Raw genomic sequence first — 22,482 nt, forward strand, 5'->3', positions numbered from 1 at the left:
CCTTTGGAGAGCTGCCACCAGTAGAAGGCAGAGCTGAGTGGAATGGGCCAATGATCTACTTCCACATAAGGGAGAAAAGAAGAATTTACAGAGCAGTCAGCCATGAAGCTCTCGTTACCTTCAGCCAGTTACCAAGATCAAAGTTGATTAGAACATTAGAAAATGCAGTGTGCACATTGTATTGTTTTGTGATCAGGGCAGTACCAATCTTCAACTTTTCTGTTGCAGCCAGGAAAGTCTTTCTATTATCTAGAGCAGTGTTCCCCAACCTTGTTGGGTCCGGGGACCGGCCACAGGGCAGGCCTGTCAACCGCGGCCCTAGGGCCGGCAGGGTGGGGGCACCCAATTTGGCCTCCCCCCATGGCGTTTCCTCCTCCCTCCTTTGCCCCCCCCCCCCCGTGCAGCCTCGCCACCTCCTCCTCCCCCATTTTTCTCCTCTGTTTCCTCCTCCCTCTGTCACATTCTCAGGGTGCAGGCAGGCAGGAGTCCAAAGCCAGTCCAAGGTCAAAGTCCAGGAAGTCAAGCAGGAGCCAAGTCACCAATGCAGAATCACAAACTGGAATCAGAAGTCCATGTCCAAAAGCCACAAGGTCAGGGTGCCAAGGAAATCAAACAAGTCAGGATCAGGAATCAGGAAGGAGTGTGTATGCAAGCCAGCAAATAGACTTGTTGCTTCCACAAAGTTACCAGGTCCTGGGTGGGAGCTATATGAGAGTCTCAATCAGCCTGCTCCCTGGGTGGCAGTGACTCTGCTAGAACTCAGGGCTGAGAGATCTGAAGCATCGGCGTGCCTCATGTCTTCGCTCTGAAAGTTCTTTCCGGAGCCTGCTTTGAACTCTTGAGATGGGAGGAGGAGAGCTTGGAGGAGACTGATCATCAACAGCTGACACTGGTGCCAGTGATTGATGGGCCAGCTGCTGTTTGTTCAGCTAAGGAACTGACTGGCAACTTTTCCAGGTCTCTTAACCCTTCCAGCTCCTCCTCGTCAGGGCTCATGACACCCTCCTTTGCCCCCCTGCACAGCCTCGCCAGCTCCTCCTCTCCCCATTTTCCTCCCATTTCCTCCTCCCTCCTTTGTCCCCCCACAGCCTCGCCACCTCCTCATCTCCCCATTTTCCTCCCGTTTCCTCCTCCCTCCTTTGCCCCCCCAAGCACAGCCTCACCACCTCCTCCTCTCCCCATTTCCTTCCCCCGTTTCCTCCTCGCTACTTCATCTCCCCCCTGTGCAGCCTCACCGCCTCCTCCTCCCCCCATTTTCACCATTTTAGGGCTGGGGAAGGGGTCGTGAAGCACCTCCTTGGACAACCCCACCCCCGCCGATCAGCTGATGGGTGGGAAAATCACTGCTGCAGCAGCAAGTGACGTTGCCATTGCCTCCTTCCCTTCCCAGGCCTTAAAATGATAAAAACGGGGGAAGAGGAGGTGCCGTGGGGGGGCGGGGGCGGCAAGGTTGCGTGGGGTGGGGTGGGAAGGCTGTGCAGCCCATTTCAAACAGGCTGCGGCCCAGGCCTGGTCCCCAGCCTGGGGGTTGGGGACCCCGATCTAGAGTTTGTTTATACCCTTCCTGTACTATCAGGGTCTTTGTGGAAGATAGCAACACACAGGCCTTGAATTCAGTAGGGGAGCCAGTTTGGTGTAGTGGTTAAGTGTGCGGACTCTTGTCCGGGAGAACCGGGTTTGATTCCCCACTCCTCCACTTGCAGCTGCTGGAATGGCCTTGGGTCAGCCATAGCTCTGGCAGAGGTTGTCCTTGAAAGGGCAGCTACTGAGAGAGCCCTCTCAGCCCCACCCACCTCACAGGTTGTCTGTTGTGGGGGGAGAAGATACAGGAGATTGTAAGCTGTTCTGAGTTTCTGATTCAGAGAGAAGGGCAGGGTATAAATCTGCAGTCGTCTTCTTCTTCTCAGGAGCACAGCTCCTGAACCTTTCTGAGGGTTCCCCCTCCTCCTCCCCACCTACCTTGTCCATTGAATAGTAGTTGCAGCTGCATAACAATCCCTGGATGAGCTCCACCACCTGTTTTTCTACCAAATGACCCCTGGCTACACGTGTGTTGTAATTTTTACTTATTTATTTGTTTTGGTTTTCGTTGCAAGGTCCAGCAAAATCCTCTTGGCCCAATGGAGCAGACATTACAAGAGATTATAGCTTTAGTAGAATCTGTCAAGCAGAAACCTTTCCTGCTGCAGCAGAAGTTTATTAAGGACGGGATGGACGCGCCTCAGTGTCAACTCAAAAAACGTTTCAAAAGTAAACACGAATGGACGGAGCATGAGCCTAGGAATATCCTCAGCACTGTGCTCAAGCAGAACAATGGATTTTCTGATAAAACGCCGGCCCAAGAGACGATGGAGAAAACGAGAGAGACAGACCAGCTAGTCATTTCTGATTTCCCTATTGCTACTAAAGAGAGCAATTTGGAAGAAAGCCTTGTCGAATGGCAGGAAAGATCGGTAAGTGTGGTGGGCCGGGGATACATCCTTGGATCTGCTCCGTGAAAAGGAAATCAAACCGTGGCTTTCCCACAGGCTCCTGTTGTGTTTATTTTTTGTCAAGTGGATAAGCAGTTGCCAAATCTGCCCTCCATTTCCGCTAACGTGGATGTGTATCGGTTGTCGCTTGATATATGTCTCTATAATTTAGTGGGTTCCGCGCAACGTTGAGGTGAGGTAGTAGTGAACATGGCTCTTTATTCAATACATCATCATATAGGGCTGCACTTAAAGACTAACTACTGGGCCAACAGGTCCAACTATATATATATTCCAGGTTCCCGCTCTAGCATCCTATTGGACCATTCAAACCAGCAGGGGGCCTGTGATTGGAGCAGGGCAGCGGGAATTTGGATCCTACTGCCTATTGTTCCTGAGTCCCCAAGCTCTGTCCTACAGGCTACAATGAGCCAGGCAAGAACTCCATATAATAGACGCATTATTGATCACAAATATAAGTCTCCTTGGTTCCAAATGGCTGGCTTATGGCTGCTGAGATATATACTGTCTTTCCCTTCAGAGTTTTATCTATAGAGATGTATTTCATCCTTGGATCCAGCTAAAGCTCAAGTCAGTCCTATTAATGGTTGCTCAGAACAGAGTTTCTGATTAGAAACCTACAAATCTGGTTAATTAAAACTTCACACCTCCTTTAGGTCTGGGTGTCGACTGTACCGAAACGTTATATTTCTCTCCAGATTTCATCAGCGTGTTGCAGTAGCACTGTCCTTATATTTGTTTCAATAGTTTTTGTTTTTTTTAAAAAATGCAGAACACACAACATGCAGCCTAGTGTGACAAAGCTATTTTCCCTGCATACAACTTTTCTCCGATTAATCCTTGCTATAACAAAATCATATTTATACATTTTATGATTCCAAAAACTACAGACCCCTTTTCTTTTCCATTAACATTTCCAGAGCTCTATGTTTTAAGTTTTAACTAATTATAAAAATTCTTTGAGGGTCCAAAAAAATCTTCCATTTGTCCTTTCAATAATAAGGTCAGTTTGTCCATTTCTGCACATTCCAAAATCTTTACAATTAGTTCCTGTTCGGAAGGGATGTTGGAAGCTTTCCAGGATGTTGCAAGCAGAATCCTAGCTGCTGTCACAACATGTAAGATAAAATGTTTTTGGTTTTTTTCTAACTTGTCTGGCACACAATTCAATAAGAACAACTCTGGCCGGAAAGGTATTGAAATTTCTAAAATTGCCTGAAATAACATATGTATCGCAGTCTGGAATTTACGAACGCTCTTACATGTCCAGAATGTTCTGTTAAAATTTGACGGAAGACCATTAGGACAAATGTTCATTTGGGAGCACATTCGGCCAGGGCTCTGGATTCTACAATGGCTGCCAATAATATACCGAGTCCAGTTCAAGGTGCTGGTTATTACCTTTAAAGCCCTATATGGCCTAGGACCTGCCTACCTTAGGGACCATCTCTCCCCACATGTTCCCCAGAGAGTACTGAGATTGGGTTCTCAAAATCTGCTTGTTATCCCCGAGCCAAAGGAGGCCCGCCTGAAATCCACCAGGGACAGGGCCTTCTCTGTAACGGCTCCTTTCTGGTGGAACCAGCTGCCGGAAGAGGTGAGAGCCCTGCGGGACCTTGGCCAGTTCCGCAGGGCCTGTAAGACAGCCCTCTTCCGGCTGGCTTGTAACTAACTGGCATTGGAAACTGAGTGTAGTTTTGATAGACCGCTGTTATATGTTTTATTATTTTACTGTTTTAACTGTGTAAGATGTTTTAAATTCAAAGTTTATGTCAGATTTTATGTGTTGTGAGCCGCCCTGAGCCACTTCGGTGGGAAGGGCGGGATATAAATTGAAATAAACTTGAAACTTGTTCTCCCGCGGCAAGCAGAAACCGCTTGGAAGAGGATCCTGCTTGCTGCGGAAGAGCGCCACGGCAACTCACAGCTCCGAGGCGACTTGTGCGAAAACGGAGAGAAGCCCCAAGAGCAAAAGGGCTCTCCGCCCGGAACAAGCCTCGTGCGAAATCGGTCCTGACGTTTCGCCAACAACTGTGACAGGAATCCTCAGAGGTGTAACCCAGAAAACTGGAGTTCTCTCTGGGGCCAATTTGTCATGTTAAGCACCGGGATCAAAAGGGCTCTCCACTCGGAACAAGTCCTAGCGCGAAATCGATCCAGGTCTCACGATGCCAAGACCACGGCCACGCAGCCCGGAAAATCTACACCAACCAATTAACAGAATGCACAGGAGACATGATGGTACATTATGGAGGAAGGGTCTGCTTGCAATAACAGGAGAGGAAAGCATTCAGATTCATATCACTTTGCAGGAATCATAGCCTTCCTCAAAGTATTGGCAACCGAGCAATTCCGTTGGGTCAATTAACTTTCCTCTGAGACCTTTTCAGTCTCCCCCCCCCCCCCACGCACCTTTTGTGATAGAACTTTCTATTAAGAAGCAATTGGCATTTGGGCAGCTTTTGTCCTGAGAAGTTTCCCTTCTCCCCTCCTCCTCCCTGACACGTTCGTCTTCCCATTTACCAGGGGTTAAAAAGCAGCGTGATGGAAAGCGACGATTTGCGGCTCTCGACAAGTCGGAGGGGAAAGCGGGCAAAGAAATCCAGACGAGCGCCAGCAGATAATCATCTTGCCGACAAGCCTCAGCCAGGACAGCCGACCTATGGAAAGCAATTGCAAGCGATGGGCGGGAGGTCAGAGGCTCCTCAAAGCACTTTGCAGTTAATGAATGGGAAAGTAATGGGGGCCAACCTTGCTCCCTCTTCTGCTATCCATCAGCCCTCAGAAAGCAAGGTAATAATCTTCTATTGTTGCACAACTCCATTGAGTGACATTCTTTGGTCCTGTTACCGATCGCTGGTGGCTCTTCAGCCGTCGCAGACCTTGAGCCAGTACTCTGGAAGGCTTAAGCCTCCAGTTTCTGGTAGGGATGGGACATGGGAAAACTGTTGCCTGTAGCAGCTGGGTAGGACAGTTCCAGGTTTTGAGGGGCCTGGGTCAGATAGTTCTCAGGAGGCCCGCTACCCAGTTTGGTGTAGCGTTTAAGTGTGCGGACTCTTATCTGGGAGAACTGGGTTCGATTCCCCACTCCTCCACTTGCAGCTGCTGGAATGGCCTTGGGTCAGCCATAGCTCTCTTATGTGGGAGAACCAGGTTCGATTCCCCACTCCTCCACTTGCAGCTACTGGAATGGCCTTGGGTCAGCCATAGCTCTCTTATCTTGGAGAACCGGGTTCGATTCCCCACTCCTCCACTTGCAGCTGCTGGAATGGCCTTGGGTCAGCCATAGCTCTCTTATCTGGGAGAACCGGGTTCGATTCCCCACTCCTCCATTTGCAGCTACTGGAATGGCCTTGGGTCAGCCATAGCTCTCTTATCTTGGAGAACCGGGTTCGATTCCCCACTCCTCCACTTGCAGCTGCTGGAATGGCCTTGGGTCAGCCATAGCTCTCTTATCTGGGAGAACCAGGTTCGATTCCCCACTCCTCCATTTGCAGCTACTGGAATGGCCTTGGGTCAGCCATAGCTCTCTTATCTGGGAGAACCGGGTTCGATTCCCCACTCCTCCACTTGCAGCTGCTGGAATGGCCTTGGGTCAGCCATAGCTCTGTTATCTGGGAGAACCGGGTTCGATTCCCCACTCCTCCACTTGCAGCTGCTGGAATGGCCTTGGGTCAGCCATAGCTTTCTTATGTGGGAGAACCGGGTTCGATTCCCCACTCCTCCACTTGCAGCTGCTGGAATGGCCTTGGGTCAACCATGGCTCTTTTATCTGGGAGAATCGGGTTTGATTCCCCACTCCTCCACTTGCAGCTGCTGGAATGGCCTTTGGGAAGCCATAGCTCTTTTATCTGGGAGAACCGGGTTTGATTCCCCACTCCTCCACTTTCAGCTTCTGGAATGGCCTTGGGTCAACCATGGCTCTTTTATCTGGGAGAACTGGGTTTGATACCCCACTCCTCCACTTGCAGCTGCTGGGATGGCCTTGGGTCAACCATAGCTCTCGCAGAGTTGCCCTTGAAAGGGCAACTTCTGTGAGAACTCTCTCAGCCCTACCTACCTCACAGGGTGTTTGTTGTGGGGGAGGAAGATAAAAGAGATTGTGTGCCACTAAGATTCATAGTGGAAGGCAGGGTATAAATTTAATATCATCATCTTCTTCCTCCTCCGCTCCCCACCAGGATCACTGCTCACAATCCTTTCCTGACCCCACCCTTGTAGTGGGCACCTGTCTCCGCAGCCTTTCCCTGATTATCGCATGGCAGTGTGTGTGGTCTAGCCAGGTGTACTAGATGGGCACTCCTGTTAAATCATTGACCATGGTCTCAGATTTTCCTTCTAGCCTCCCTATGCATTTTCAGTTCCCCATCTGATAACTGGGGAGCCTTTAGGTAGTGTGTCACTCTCCTTATGTGGTAAATAAACTTTTATTACAATGCTGTTGTCCCAACTTATTTCTGTTGGATCCTTTGTCAGCTTACACCCCAAATATGGAACTGTGATTGAGGAGGGTCTGTACCTCTGTGAATTCTCCCTCAGAAATAGGCACCTAAGCATACTGAAAGTTGAAACAGAAATCAAATGTATTGTAATAATAATAATAAGACTGCAGATTTATACCCCGCCCTTCTCTCTGAATCAGAGACTCAGAGCGGCTTCCAATCTCCTATATCTTCTCCCCCAACAACAGACACCCTGTGAGGTGGGTGGGGCTGAGAGAGCTCTCCCAGAAGCTGCCCTTTGAAGGACAACTCCTGTGATTGCTATGGCTGACCCAAGGCCATGCTAGCAGGTGCAAGTGGAGGAGTGGGGAATCAAACCCAGTTCTCCCAGATAAGAGTCCACACACTTAACCACTACACCAACCTGACAATCGTGCTAGGAAAAGTTGAAGGCAGCAGGAAAAGAGAAAGATTGAACCTGAGATGGATTGTTTCAAAAAAGGAAGCCACCGCCCTTGAGTCACAGCGGTGGCGGCCAGGGGAGGGGAGCTAGCTGCTAAGTGCCCCCCCCGACTTTTAAAATCCTGGCTACGGGCCTCGATCAGAGGATAAGGCTTCTCGGAAGATGAGGCGGTCTCCATGTCTGTTGGAACCCTGGGACCTCTTTATTTTTAAATGCGTTTCTGCACGATCCCTTGAGGAATAACCACTTTGATGACGATTCAAATCAAAATAATTTAATTTTTCGCTTTATACCCCGCCCTATCCTGCAAGTGGGCTCAGGGCGGCTTGCAATATTAAAAACTGTACAGTAAGACTAAACAAACCACATCCAAGCTAAACAACAGCATAAGTACAACATTTTCAAATTAGATCAAAATCATAATCCACGTCATGGGCAACAAGTCATAAAGCCACATATAGGCTGGTAGTATTTAGCATAAATTGAGCACCTAGGTAGTAAGGCGCTGGCGGAAGCGATGACTTCAGGGGACACCTGCTGGCAGAAGAGCTCCATTTTACAAGCCCTGCGAAACTTTGATAAGTCCCACAGGGCCCGGATCTCCAACGGGAGCTCATTCCACCAGGTTCACTTCAAGGTAGGGGCCTGGGCCAAAAAGGCCCTGGCCCTCGTTAAAGCCAGTCGGGTGTCCTTAGGACCAGGGATCACGAGAAGATGTTGTGCAGCTGACCTCAGAGCTCGGGGCGGGGGCTCATAGGGGAGAGGCAGTCTCAGTAGTGTTGACTGAGAGGACTTCTTTGTGTTTTCAGGGATCCATGGTGGAAGGAGTTTCCCAGGAAGGTTTTGCTCCACCCGAATGCCAAGCAATCACTGAATATGCTGAGATGGAGCAGAAGGTCAATGACATGAAAATCCAGGCTGCGGAGCTGGATGTCGCATTGATGAATGTCCAACTAGGAGAGATAGAGGTATGGGAATAGCAAATTCGCTTGTCTACTGATTGCATTTTCGATCTTCAGAAATCCAATCTTGCCCTGACCTGGGTGGCCGAAGCTAGACTGATCTTGTCAGATCTCAGAAGCTGAACAGGGTTAGCTGTAGTCAGCGCTTGGATGGGAGCAGAGGTGAGATTCTAGCAGGAGCTCCTTTTCATATTAGGCCAGACCCCTCTGATGTAGCCTATCCTCCAAAGCTTACAAAAAAGAGCCCTTGTAAGCTCTTGGAGGATTGACTACTTCAGGGGGTGTGGCCTAATATGCAAAGGAGCTCCTGCTAGAATTCCACCCCTGGATGGGAGACCACCGAGGAAGTCCAGGGTCATTCCACAGAGGCAGGCAATGGCTCCAGGTGGCATACCGGATTGCATTTAATGCGCAGGTCTATGCGGTTAAGGTAAGACAGGTGATAAAACGGCCTATAATTAACTTATAGAACTTATGACCAGAAGATGTGATGATTACTGCTAGTTTAAAGTAATAGAGGATAGGTCATTGTATCTAAATGCCACAATTCTGCAGAGCCTGTAAAACAGCTGTTCTGCCAGGCCTTTAGTTGAGGTCGCCGACATCGTTAAACATCAGCATGGCCTCCCTACCACGTGCAGGCCCTATTGCGGGTCTAGGTTGAGCAGGTATTGTCTTTGATCGCTGTGCCGGTCAAGATTGAGGTTTTCGACCTGGCTGTCGTCAGAATTTTGCTTCTGTAAATTTTAGATTTTGCTTTCAGCTGTTTTAGTTAGTTGTTTTATATTTATGCAAATTTTATTGACGTGACCCACCTTGGGCTCGTTTTATTGAGAAGGGGAGGATAGAAATCTAAAATAATAAATAAATAAATAAACTTCCAAGTCCAGGCACGGTAGAAACTAGGTAGACTTTTTGTCTGATCCATTAAAGGATGTACTTATGTTGTTGATTTCAAATGATATCAACCGGTATTGTCTTTGATCGCTGTCCCATTCAAGATTTAGGGTTTTTAGCTGGCTGTCGTCGGAATGTCGCTTTTGTGAATTTTAAACTTTGCTTTTGGCCATTTTAGTTAGTTGTTTTATATTTATGCAAATGTTATTGATGTGACCTGCCTTGAGCCTGTTTTTTTGGAAAGGGCAGGATAGAAATCTAAAATAATAACTAACTAACTAAATAAAAATAAACTTAAAAACATAAGAGAAGCCATGTTGGATCAGGCCAGTGGTCAATCTAGTCCAACACTCTGTATCACACAGTGGCCAATATATATATATATTTATACACACACACACTGTGGCTAATAGCCACTGATGGATCTCTGCTTCATATTTTTATCCAATCCCCTCTTGAAGCTGGCTATGCTTGTAGCCGCCACCACCTCCTGTGGCAGTGAATTCCACATATTAATCACCCTTTGGGTGAAAAAGTACTTCCTTTTATCCATTTTAACCTGACTGCTCAGCAATTTCATTGAATGCCCACGAGTTCTTGTATTGTGAGAAAGGGAGAAAAAGACTTCTTTCTCTGCTTTCTCCATCCCATGCATAATCTTGTAAACCTCTATCATGTCACCCCACAGTCGATGTTTCTCCAAGTTAAAGAGCCCCAAGCGTTTTAACCTTTCTTCATATGGAAAGTGTTCCAAACCTTTAATCATTCTAGTTAGATAGATAGATAGATAGATAGATAGATAGATAGATAGATAGATAGATAGATAGATAGATAGATAGATAGATAGATGAATTTATTGTCATTGTTCTCAACAAAAAGAGAGCAACGAAATGAGGTGCTCTTCCACAAACATACCAACACATCAAACACACATATTCATAAACCATTTAAATACATCTGAAACCATTAAACCATTTAAACCATTAAAACCATTTAAATACATCTAAAACGGATAAACATTCATAAAACCATTAAAACCATTAAATAAACATTCATAAAACCATTAAACATTCATAAAACCATTAAAACCATTTTAACCATTTAAATATATCTAAAACAGATAATCCTTCATAACCCTGCATTTAACCTAACCACAGCACTTGGATAGAAACTGTCCTTAAATCTGTTTGTCCTAGCCTTCAACACTCTATATCGTCTACCTGACGGTAAGATCTCAAAAAGCAAATGGCCCAGATGTGTATGGTCCCTTAGGATCATTTGTATCTTCCTTTTACATGCCATATTATACAGATCCACCAATGAGGGGAGAGAACATCCACAAATCTTTTGTGCTCTTCTCGTCACTCTTTGGAGCACCCTTCTCTCTGCTTCCGTGCAGCTCCCAAACCACGCGCAGAGGCAATAAGATAAAATGCTCTCAATGGAACTACTATAAAAGGCAACCAGCAGACTCCCTGACAGTTGTAGTGATCTTAAGAGTCTTAAGTAGTATAGTCGTTGCTGGGCCTTTTTCTCTAGAGCTAAAGTATTTGCCCCCCATGTTAGATCCTGTTTCATGGTAATTCCCAGAAACTTCCATTCTGTCACCTGTTCTACCATAACACCATCAATAAACAACGGCTGGGTGTCCAAACTACTCTTCCTGTAATCCACTATAATTTCCTTCGTCTTATTTATATTTAAAATAAGATTATTTACTTTACACCAAAGGGACAGCTGTTGAACTTCCCTCCTGTACGCAGACTCATCATCCTCAGAGATGAGCCCTACCAACGTTGTATCATCTGCATACTTAATGATTTTGTTACTCAGACTGCTGGAAACACAATCAGACGTGTAAATAGTGAAAAGAAGTGGACTCAAGACACATCCCTGAGGGGTGCCAGTATTTAAGATCTTCACGTTTTCTGAACTTTTCCCAATGCTATAATATCCTTTTTGAGGTGCGGTGCGGTGACCAGAATTGCACACGGTACTCCAAATGAGACCGCACCATCGATTTATACAGGGGCATTATGATACTGGCTGATTTGTTTTCAATTCCCTTCCTAATAATTCCCAGCATGGCGTTGGCCTTTTTTATTGTAGTCGCACACTGCCTTGACATTTTCAGTGAGTTATCTACCACGACCCCAAGATCTCTCTCTTGGTCTGTCTCTGCCAGTTCACACCCCATCAACTTGTATTTATAGCTGGGATTCTTGGCCCCAATGTGCATTACTTTGCACTTGGCCACATTGAACCTCAACTGCCACGTTGACGCCCACTCACCCAGCCTCAACAGATCCCTTTGGAGTTCCTCACAATCCTCTCTAGTTCTCACCACCCTGAACAATTTAGTGTCATATGTAAACCTGGCCACTTCACTGCTTACTCCCAACTCCAGATCATTAATGAACAAGTTAAAGAGCATGGGACCCACTACTGAGCCCTTTGGCACCCCACTGTTTACCGTCCTCCACTGCGAAGACTGCCCATTTATACGCACTCTCTGCTTCCTATTAATTAGCCAGTTTTTGATCCACAAGAGGACCTGTCCTTTTACTCCATGACTCTCGAGCTTTCTAACTTCAAAGTTTAGGTGCAGTAGAAACTAGGTAGACTTTTTGCCTGATCGATGAAAGGATGTACTTATGTTGTTGATTTCAAATGATGAAATAATAACCATTTGTTTGCTTGGCCTTCCAACGTAGCATTTGTTCACCCAACTGGAAAAGCAGAAAGCAGAAGCCTTGTTGTTATCGCAAGGAGAGTGCTGGACCACTGCACAAGTCAGCGAGACTGATCCGTTGAACCTACACAGCCTAATTTCTCGCTGGGACCGACTGCTCAAAGATTTAACGACCGTTGAAGAGGCCAAACGGCATCAGCTTCAATTAGTTAATAATTACCAAGAATGCCTTGCTGCTGTTCAGTCTTCCATGAGACGTTTATCAGCGGAAAAAGACCACATCAAAACGTGAGTGCAGGGAAATCTTTCAAATTTATCAATCCAATCCAATAACCTTTAATGGCATAACAACAGTTTACAGAAAGGAATGAGCATACAATTTTCCCATATGTCAAGGTAAAACAATATAGATACGTCTAATTGTAGGGCTAATTGATAATTAATAATAATAGGGATAAAAAAGACAATAATCTTAATCCTGAGTATCAGCATACAATAAAAAGAATGAAATTTTACAGTAAAAGGGCTTAACATTTAAAAAAAACCCCTTTAATGGGATAAAACATAGACAGGATCCAAAATGGGTGAAACTGAGTAAAAAATCACACTGGCAAAAAATGCAGTCAAGACTACACTATGGAAGAACCAATCAGATATTCATTGCCCTTACCCAAAATTATGACACCCCCAATGCAATACACCAGCCACACACCCAGCCACCAGCCCTATCAATCTGGGCAATCCACCAGCAAGCAAATACTGGGCAACTCCCACTGGAGAGCTAGAAAGGTCAGAAGTAACAGAATCACAAGTCGCTGATGAAACCCACAGAACACAGGGCAACGGAGCAGTGAGCATAAAAGCCCAATGCTGTCAAGGCTAGATTTCTGAAGCAGCTCCGGAATAAAAGAACAGAGCTAATTCACATAGGTGAATTATAGGCTACTTCTGCTTTTGCAACAGACAGAGTGGTGAAGAGAACATTGCACTGTCCCCCCCCCCCACTCCCACACCCTTTATTTGCTAATAAATGTCATCAGGTCTTTTTGTGTAGCAGGAACTCCTTTGCATATTAGGCCACACACCCTAGTGTAGCCAGTGCTCCTGGAGCTTACAGTAGACCCTGTACTAAGAGCCTTGTAAGCTCTTGGAGGATTGGCTACATCGGGGTGTGTGGCCTAAGATGCAAAGGAGTTCCTGCTACAAAAAAAGCCCCGAATATTATACATTGTTATCCTACCCTTCTTCCAAGGAGCTCAGGGTAGCGTAAACCGTTCCCCCATTTTATCCTCTCAACAACCCTGTGAATCAGGGTAAGTTAAAAGGATATGACGGATCCAGTGTTATTCAGCTAATTTCTTGAAAGTGGGGGGATTTGAACCCAGGGGAGGGACGGTGGCTCAGTGGTAGAGCATCTGCTTGGGAAGCAGAAGGTCCCAGGTTCAATCCCCAGCATCTCCAAAAAGAAAAGGGTCCAGGCAAATAGGTGTGAAAAACCTCAGCTTGAGACCCTGGAGAGCCGCTGCCAGTCTGAGAAGACAATACTGACTTTGATGGACCAAGGGTCTGATTCAGTATAAAGCAGCTTCATATGTTTAAAAAAGATCCTCGTCCTGCGCTCTGGGCCTTCCACCACACTGGCTCTCACATCAGCTTTCATTAAAATTGCCATCTTGATGGAAATGGGGCCCAACGTCTGACAAACAATTGGAACAAGAAGTAATAAGGGAGGAGGGAGACAGGCAGCTGGCTAATCTGGCAGTGCAAAATGCAACTTTTTCTGAGCATCTTTGGAATTCAGAAGCATTGGAAGTCTGGGTTCTGGACATGGATTGAGTGAGAAAATGGATGCAACGCATGAGATTCTTCATGTTGAATGCACTTAAAATATTTTGTTTTATGAGTGTTTTTTAGAGGCTGTCAAGAGTTAGGACTATATTAATGCTAAAAGGAATTCCAGACATTTAAAATTGCTTGTCGTCTGCCTGTTTAGCTTTGTAGCCACTTATGCAGTTGAGAGGGCCTGGAACGTTTCTAAGCACATTTCTGTAGCAATAACTTGTCTGAAGTGGATTGATCCGTTGTGAATAGCCAGTATTGTCAATGTTTTCCAGGGCTTTTATGTGGACTTAAGGCTATACCGGGTTAATGTCAAATCATGGGGACTAGTGCAAAACTTGTTTAAAACTGCCAAAGTTTCCTTTATTAAAAAGCTGATTGCTTCTAAATATTGCATTGCGCTTCCCTATCCACATAAGTAGGGTTCTGAACTAAGTAAGTTGGTAGCACAGTTGTCCAGCTCTGTGGTGTGCTGGTCTCAGAGTACTGCTACAGAATGATGCACAAATGGTCCATAAGTGACCCATTTGTTTAAGAACATAGGAACATAAGAGAAGCCATGTTGTATCAGGCCAATGGCCCATCCAGTCCAACACTCTGCGTCACACAGTGGCCAAAAAACCAGGCACCATCAGGAGGTCCACCAGTGGGACCAGGATGCTAGAAGCCCTCTCACTGTGCCCCCCCAAGCACCAAGAATACAGAGCATCACTGCCGCAGACAGAGTTCCATCAATATGCTGTGGCTAATAGCCTCTGATGGACCTCTGCTCCATATGTTCATCCAATCCTCTCTTGAAGCTGTCTATTCTTGTAGCTGTCACCACCCCCTGTGGCAGTGAATTCCATGTGTTAATCACCCTTTGAGTGAAGAAGTACTTCCTTTTATCCGTTCTAACCCAACTGCTCAGCAATTTCATTGAGTGTCCACGAGTTCTCGTATTGTGAGAAAGGGAGAAAAGTATTTCTTTCTCTACCTTCTCTATCCCATGCATAATCTTTTAAACCTATCATGTCACCCCTCAGTCAACGTTTCTCCAAGCTAAAGAGCCCAAGCACTTTAACCTTTCTTCATAGGGAAAGTGCTCCAACCCTTGAATCTGTCAAGCATGCGGTTTCAATGACGAGTCGAGTTTGATACAAAACTACGTTTATTGATAGACCGATACTTTCAGTGTAACAGATTCTTGAGAGTGATGCTAAAGATACATTGATACAATACTTTTAAGGCTTACTTCAAAAGGATCCCAACAGATGGGGGGGAGGGATGCGCTCTCACACATAAACTATCATAAATGTCTACATTCTCATGGTGTTATCAGGACTCCATCCTTGCTTTCCCCAGATGTGTCACACTCCCTAACAGGAATGTATGGGAAGGTACTGATTACTCTTTCTCAAGTTAGTTTCGTTTCTCTCTACTTTGCAAGCAATAAAGTAAGAAGGGGGAGGGGGAAAGAATAACAGAGCTAACAGACCTTGGTCCTGCAGGATATTTCACAGACCAGCTTTATGGAGGACCCTAAAACAATCAATTACCAATGGAGTTTTACCATGCTTGACAGAATCATTCTAGTTGCCCTTTTCTGAAATGTGACAAGCCACCATTGGTCCCATTTCCTGCCCCTGGGAGAGATACTTGAATTCAGACTTTGGACCTAAGGAGGCACAAGAGGACACATGTTGACTTGTCTGCTAATACATATGTAGAGTTGGAGTTACTTTTTAAAAAATATATAGCACCGGGGAGGGAAGCCTCCTATCCCTTGGTACCTTGCCATCTTTCATCGTTGGGAAGCACATTTCTCCCCTCCCTGCTATACTTATGAAAAGGCAGTTGTGTGAATAAATATGGATGGATTTCTCCCCCCTCCCACTGTCTTTTCAATCATCATCATGTTTGTCCAAGTGAGCTTCTCCATACAAGTTTGAAACTATCAACCTTTTCCCATGTAATCTAGATCAGGGGTGTCAAACGTGTGGCCTGAGGGCCAGATCAGGCCCCCGGAGGGCTCCTATCAGGCCCATGAGCAGCTCACTGTCATCTGCTTCCTTCTCTTGCTTCTTTCTGCATCACAGCTTGCTTTGCCAGGCTTGTTCAGTCGCACAGGAGCTACAGAGCAAAGCCTATGTTTTCTCCACTGGCTGACCAGCACACGAAGCTACTTAGGTACAAAAGCTTGCAATGCCCAGCCATTTCATGTTTTCCTCTGGGTCTTAAGCTCAAAGCATTGACCATGAGATTTCTGCAATGAATGTTAGTAAATCAAAGGCAGGTTTGCAACTTACAGACACACACTTGAACAGCATACTCAGGATTTCTACAGTACAGACATTGTCTCCAGATTTTGATGCAGCAATTCAGAGGAAGAGGTGTCAGTGATCAGAGATTGTTCAATAAACAAAATATTGTAAGAGTGCTAATCTTTTAAACATGTTTTAATATTTTTTTTAAAAAAAATCTTTAATTGTGTTTGTCTGTGTCCTTTATAAAGTTTATATCTCCACTACCTGGCATTACATTTTATAACACACATGGCCCAGCTCGACAAGGTCTCATTTACGTCAGATCCGGCCCTCATAACAAATGAGTTTAACACCCTGATCTAGATTCTCTTGCAAGGCAAGTGGCAACTGGCTACCAACCAAGAACTGGTATCTGGCCTGAGAAGTTGTGTCCACTATCAGATGACCCTTTACCTAGCTACTGACTGTGCAGAATAGTACTGAGACACTCTTTAAGCTAGCTTGTTCTGAGCAAAATTGCCTTTTTCGAAATGTTCCTGTCATGACTCAGGGGGGTATTATCAATTGCTGCCACCACTCTGGGTTAAGGGTCCCCCTTGAGATGGCCCAGAGTTCCCTCCCAAGCCCTTCAGGCCTCCTTTAGCTTAGGCCAAATAATAGGCGTGAGGACCAGGCAGAGTGAACAACAGGAAAAAAAGGGTTTATTTAAAAAATCAGTCAGTGCAATATAAACTAACAAGATGCATTAAACAGTAAAAGGGGTGAAGGGAAAATAAACAAATGCCCTAATGCATCTGGGCTTACTGTCCCTAGACTGTCTCAGTCAGACCTGGGCCTACTCACCCTTCCTCTAAGGACGAGGATCTCTTCCTTGCAGCAGCTCTTCCTCAGCGCTGCCTCCTAGGAAAAGAACACTGCCTTACTGGGCTTGGCCCTTTTATTTTCTCCTCCCAGGTCCTACCCTGCTCTGGGCCAGTTTCCCTCCAAAACCTTTCCACCCAATCAGAGAGACAGAGGGGATCCTGGGAAATGTAGGCTCTTCCCAGTAACTCCTAAGCAGGCTTTCCTGGGGCCTTCAGGCCTCACTAGGCCCAGGATCATTACAGTTCCTTTAAAAAAACCAGTTAAATGCATTGGAATGTTTTATTTCTTTCAGAAGGGGACCTGTGGAAGGCGCAGTTCTCCTGGAAAGCATTCAAAAGTGCTTGGCTTCCGTGAAGAAAGAGAGAGACCTTCTGAATGAGCTGAAGACCCAACAAGAACATTTATCCAGATGCCTTAAAGACATGGACAAGGAGTTAACTCAAAGCCAGGTGGAGCAAGCCGAGCTGTGGTGGGATCACACCGAGCGCTCACTTCAAAGGAAGCAACTTCAGGTCGTGGCAGAGGCCGGTGAGTTTAAACGCCTCATGAATCAAGCTCAGGGGCTCCAAAGGTCGCTAGAATGGCAGTACCGTTCGCGAATGGGATTAAACGTTCCTGGCGGAGAAGGAAATGTGCACCCAGCATTGTTGTCCGTAGAACTGCAGACCCTGGAGCAGGGCATCGCTCAGTTCAAGAGAGACACCGAGATGCAGATGAAGAGGATTTGGAGCGATTCAGAAAAAGGATTGCTGGAAAACGCGATGAACGATTTGCAGAACCAAGTGGAGGAGCTACAGCAGCTGACCCCTCGAGAAGGTGTCCAGATCACTGGCAGTTGTCCTCGGACTTACGGACTTACGAAGAGGATGGAAGAGGCCATTTTGTGGGTCAGAGTCAAGGCGCTCCAGCTGAATGAGAAGGCGCCGCTTTCCCCAGATGACGTGATGTCCCAAATCAGAAATTATCAGGTTATGATCGAAGAAACCAAAGGCAAAGAACCAGCTCTCACCCAACTGGCTGACGAAGCCTGGAGCGTCGCTTCTCATTTGGAGTCGGGAGAAGCCTCGGATCTCGGCTCCCTTTCCTCGCAGTTACAAGCTGAGTACCGAGACCTTGGCCTGAAATTAGCACAGAGGCTGCAAGAGCTGGAATCTCAACTGGGAAAGAGACAAAAGCTTTTTGCAGATGTGGAAAGGGTTGAAGCCCAGCTTGCGGAGGTCGAGAGGACGTTGGCCTCTGACACCTGTGAAGCGAGCGCGACGTCTGACTTGGAGCAGTGCCAAGCTGCTTTGGAAAGGATTCCTGATGCTGTTCAGGAAATGGAAGGCCTAATAGGTGAACATTTGAAAGACTTTCCTCAGGGGCTAAACATATTCGAGCAATTGTTTTTAGACAGCTGTTTAAGAAGCCTCAGGAGCAGAGCGAAGAGAGCCTACAGGCTCATCCAGGACAGATGCTGTACGGTGCAAAGGAAGATCAACGCCTGGAGAAAGCTTTCAGAAAAAATAACTGCATTGCAGCAGGATCTCAGCAGTTCTCAGTATGGTGAGTTGCACGGGAAACCCAGGGATCTGTTGAGTACAGAGGAGGAGGTCCAGGGTAAAGTGAAAGGGTTTAAGGAGAGAGCTTTGGACCTCCAGTCCAGGTTATCGCATTTGCACCGACACAAGGAAGTGTGGGAATGCCTGGGTCTGAAATGGGACGTCTCAGGCCTCGACGAACTGCAAAGCCAGCTTTGTCAAATGGCAAAAGGCCTCTCTGCAGAATGCGATGGGTACCAAACGCCGCTAAATGAGGTTGAAGCGATTGTATCCAGCCTTCAGAAAGACTGCGAGGCCTTAAGAGACGGTCCCAGCTCTGCCCCTGAAACCAGTCTGATATCAGCAAAGATTCTGAGTCAGAGATTGCAACAGGCCAGATACTTAACTCAGGAGGAACTCGGTCTGTTAGAAAAAAACGAGACTTTGAGTGCATCTCTCAAGGAAGCCAAGAGGCAGCAAATGAAGAACTTGGGAGTGCAAATAGACGGGTTGACGCGAGTAATACAAAGTCAGATCTTGTCTTTTGAAGACAAATGTGTGCCTAAACAAGATCTTCAGAGCGAGCTGGGTCATAATTTGCAGATCTGGAAGCAAGGCGAAGCTGAGCTCCAACAAACTCTCGAGGTCACCTTAGAAACATATACGATCCTCAGTGAAAAGATGTACTGCAAAGCACTTGAAGATGTCCTAGGAGCAGAATTTGGTGTTGCTGAAGCACTGATAAAAAAAGAGAGGGAAGGTATGGAAGAAAAATCCCTCAGTGACTTGGAAACAAAATTAAGTGAACTGCAAAACTTGAAAGTACGGCTGAAAGAAGGCATTGCCACACGTATAGTAAGTATGGCTAGATACAGACACTTCCTGTGAATCTCTTGGTGTTACTTTATTGAAGTAATTTCTGTGCTGCTTTTTGGCCACTGGGCCTCCGTAGTAGATCCATTGCCCTGTGAGTTGTAGTATGTTTTATTTACAATATTTATATCTTGCCTTTCAGCCAAATTGGGGCCACCGCTAAGGGCTTATCTATAGACATAAAACTGGTTTCATGTTGCCAAATCTAAGCATCTTGATTGGGTGGGACTGCACTTCATCAGCCTTTGGCCCATCAAACTATCAATCAAGAGTATTTGCGTGCCATTGGTTGAGTCTCCCATCTGAGTGACTGTTGCTACCCAGCAAAGCTGATTCTGTCAGTAAAATGCAACGAACATTAGATCTGGCAGTTACTGGCTCTCCCTACTCTCCCCCATTGGCTGAGCCACCTGCCGCATTGATTCATAAAGAAGAGAAAGAAAACCTTCCCTTGATTGGCTGAGTGAGGGAGGGAGGAGGGAGATACCCAGGGCGTTTTCGCACTCACCTTCAGCCGGCGCGACCCCCCTCTTCACCGCGCAGGATCTGCGCGGATTTCGCACTAAATGCCGCGGAGCAGCCGGAAGAGCCGGAAACTCCCGTCGCAAAAGCCGCGCAAATGGAAACTGCTTTTTGGCGGTTTACGTTTGAGCGGCTTTTGCGCCGGGAGCTTCCGGCTCTTCCGGCTTCTCCGCGGCATTTAGTGCGAAATCCGCGCAGATCCTGCGCGGTGAAGAGGGGGGTCGCGCCGGCTGAAGGTGAGTGCGAAAACGCCCCCAGAGAAAGTCAGAGAGAGACTGTTGGTCTGAAAGGTATCACTAAAGGCCTCTGAGGCAGAACCCATTGGGGCCAATGCTGATTAGGGCTGCCAGTTCCAGATTGGCGGGAAATCTCTGGAGAGTCTGTGGTGGAATTTGAAGCAGGCAGAGGAGTTAGGGCTTCAGAGCAGGGTCTACCAGACCCAGGTTCTTGCTGTGGAAGCTGACTGTTTGATTTCCGACCAGTTTCAGACTTTCAGCCTAACCTGCCTCACAGGACTGTTATTCAGATCAAAGGGTACAGAGAAGAATGATATAAGCTGCTTTGGTTCCCCCCACTGTGAATGAAGAAAGACTGTTCTTTTCATATGTAGAGGCTGCAGGGAGAGAAGGAAGGCAATGGAAACCTGAAGTCAGAGGGGCAGGTAAAGGGAAGGAGACAGGGTTGCCAACTCCAGGTTAGGAAATTCCTATGTATTTAAAAGGTGGGGCCTGGGGAGGGTGGGGTTTGAAGAGAGATGGGACCAGTGGTCGGGAGGGCAGAGCAGGCTTTATCTCTCAGTATCCTCCACGTCCCCAGTAGGTGTCAGTCACCACGATCAACATGACTTCCAGGCGCGCACACACACACAAAAACCAGCCCTGATCCTGACAGAAGTAAATCTGATGTACAAAATGGTGCCTATGGGGTCAGTTTACAGGGCAAGAGACTAAGGCTTTTAGCCTACAGAATTCTGTTGCATTTCTAAGCTGCCTTTCTGGATCCTTTCTGAATTCACTGCCACAGGAAGTGGCGGCAGCTACAAGCATAGACAGCTTCAAGAGGGGATTGGATAAACGTATGGAGCAGAGATCCATCAGTGGCTATTAGCCACAGCGTATTGTTGGAACTCTCTGTCTGGGGCAGTGATGCTCTGTATTCTGGTGCTTGGGGGGGGGGCACAGTGGGAGGGCTTCTAGCCCCACTGGTGGACCTCCTGCTGGCACTTGGGTTTTTGGCCACTGTGTGACACAGAGTGTTGGACTGGATGAGCCACTGGCGTGATCCAACATGGCCTCTCTTATGTTCTTATCCTTCTGTCCACATGTAGATTGCCTTGGAGGAGGCCTACAGGACTGTTAAGTCTTACAACGAAGCTGTCCGGAAGGCTGCAGATCTCGTCCGTCAGCACGAGTCCCTCCTCTCCTCTCCTCTGCTCAGCTTGTGCGAGCTGGAAGAGTCTTGCCTGCTTCCTCACCGAATGCAAGAAGAATTTGAGGCAGTAAAGGCCAAAGTGGAAACGCTCGCCTCCTCCCTGGGGCACCTCGTTCAACCAGCCCTCAAGCCGCAGTTGGAAAAAACACTTTGTGATCTAGTTGCTAAGAGCCTGGAACTAAAGGAGCAAAATATGAAGAAGAAATCTGATGTTCAGAGGTAGGTCCGCAATTTAATGAATACCATTTCTTTCTCAAGATAATCAGCCAGCAGTAAATATAAAATGTGTGTTTATAATAATATCAGCAAGAGATAAAAGTGCTTAGTTATTTATTTAGCCTGGAATACCCTCCCAGACCTGGATAGCCCAGGCTAGCCTGATCTCATCAAATCTCAGAAGCTTATATATATATATATATATATATATATATTGGCCACTGTGTGACACAGAGTGTTGGACTGTATGGGCCATTGGCCTGATCCAACATGGCTTCTCTTATGTTCTTATGTGTGACACAGAGTGTTGGACTGGACAGGCCATTGGCCTGATTCAACATGGCTTCTCTTGTGTTCTTATGGGTGACACAGAGTGTTGGACTGGATGGGCCACTGGCCTGATCTAACATGGCTTCTCTTATGTTCTTATGTGACACAGAGTGTTGGACTGGATGGGCCATTGGCCTGATCCAACATGGCTTCTCTTATGTTCTTATGTGTGACACAGAGTGTTGGACTGGATGGTCCATTGGCCTGATCCGACATGGCTTCTCTTATGTTCTTATGGGTGACACAGAGTGTTGGACTGGATGGGCCACTGGCCTGATCTAACATGGCTTCTCTTGTGTTCTTATGTGACACAGAGTGTTGGACTGGATGGGCCACTGGCCTGATCCAACATGGCTTCTCTTATATTCTTATGTTCTAACATATTAAAACAATTTGGTGCTAGTGTAATTTCCAGTATCTTCAGCCCTCATTGGTTTTCCTCATATCTCTCGGCTTGGCTTCGCGAACGAAGATTTAAGAAGGGTGCAATAGTCCACGTTTGCTGCAGGCTCGCTGGTGGCTGACAAGACCAATGTGGGACAGGCAGGTCCGGCCACAGCGGCTGCAGGGAAAAGTCTGATTTAGGGTTGGTCCTGTAGCAGTGCGATTCTTCCTCAATCTCCTTTTGTCCTCAAGACCAGCTATGCGTGCGTTCTCAAAGGAAGAGACAGCCTGGTGGATGGTGTGCCTCCA

The 22,482-nt window shown here is 46.7% G+C and overlaps 1 protein-coding gene across 1 annotated transcript in view; it reads left to right on the forward strand.

The window, feature by feature from the left end:
* The window catches only part of SYNE2 (spectrin repeat containing nuclear envelope protein 2), a 407,300-nt gene that overhangs the window by 143,476 nt on the left and 241,342 nt on the right, over window positions 1-22,482 (forward strand). Inside the window, exons 41-46 of the mRNA XM_060261546.1 lie at window positions 2,097-2,453; window positions 5,019-5,285; window positions 8,207-8,365; window positions 11,971-12,236; window positions 17,190-19,272; window positions 21,140-21,462. Coding sequence (XP_060117529.1) covers window positions 2,097-2,453; window positions 5,019-5,285; window positions 8,207-8,365; window positions 11,971-12,236; window positions 17,190-19,272; window positions 21,140-21,462 — 3,455 coding nt within the window. The remainder of the gene's footprint in view (window positions 1-2,096; window positions 2,454-5,018; window positions 5,286-8,206; window positions 8,366-11,970; window positions 12,237-17,189; window positions 19,273-21,139; window positions 21,463-22,482) is intronic.

The sequence above is a fragment of the Heteronotia binoei genome, chromosome 21 (assembly GCF_032191835.1).
Source record: "Heteronotia binoei isolate CCM8104 ecotype False Entrance Well chromosome 21, APGP_CSIRO_Hbin_v1, whole genome shotgun sequence".
NCBI lineage: Eukaryota > Metazoa > Chordata > Lepidosauria > Squamata > Gekkonidae > Heteronotia > Heteronotia binoei.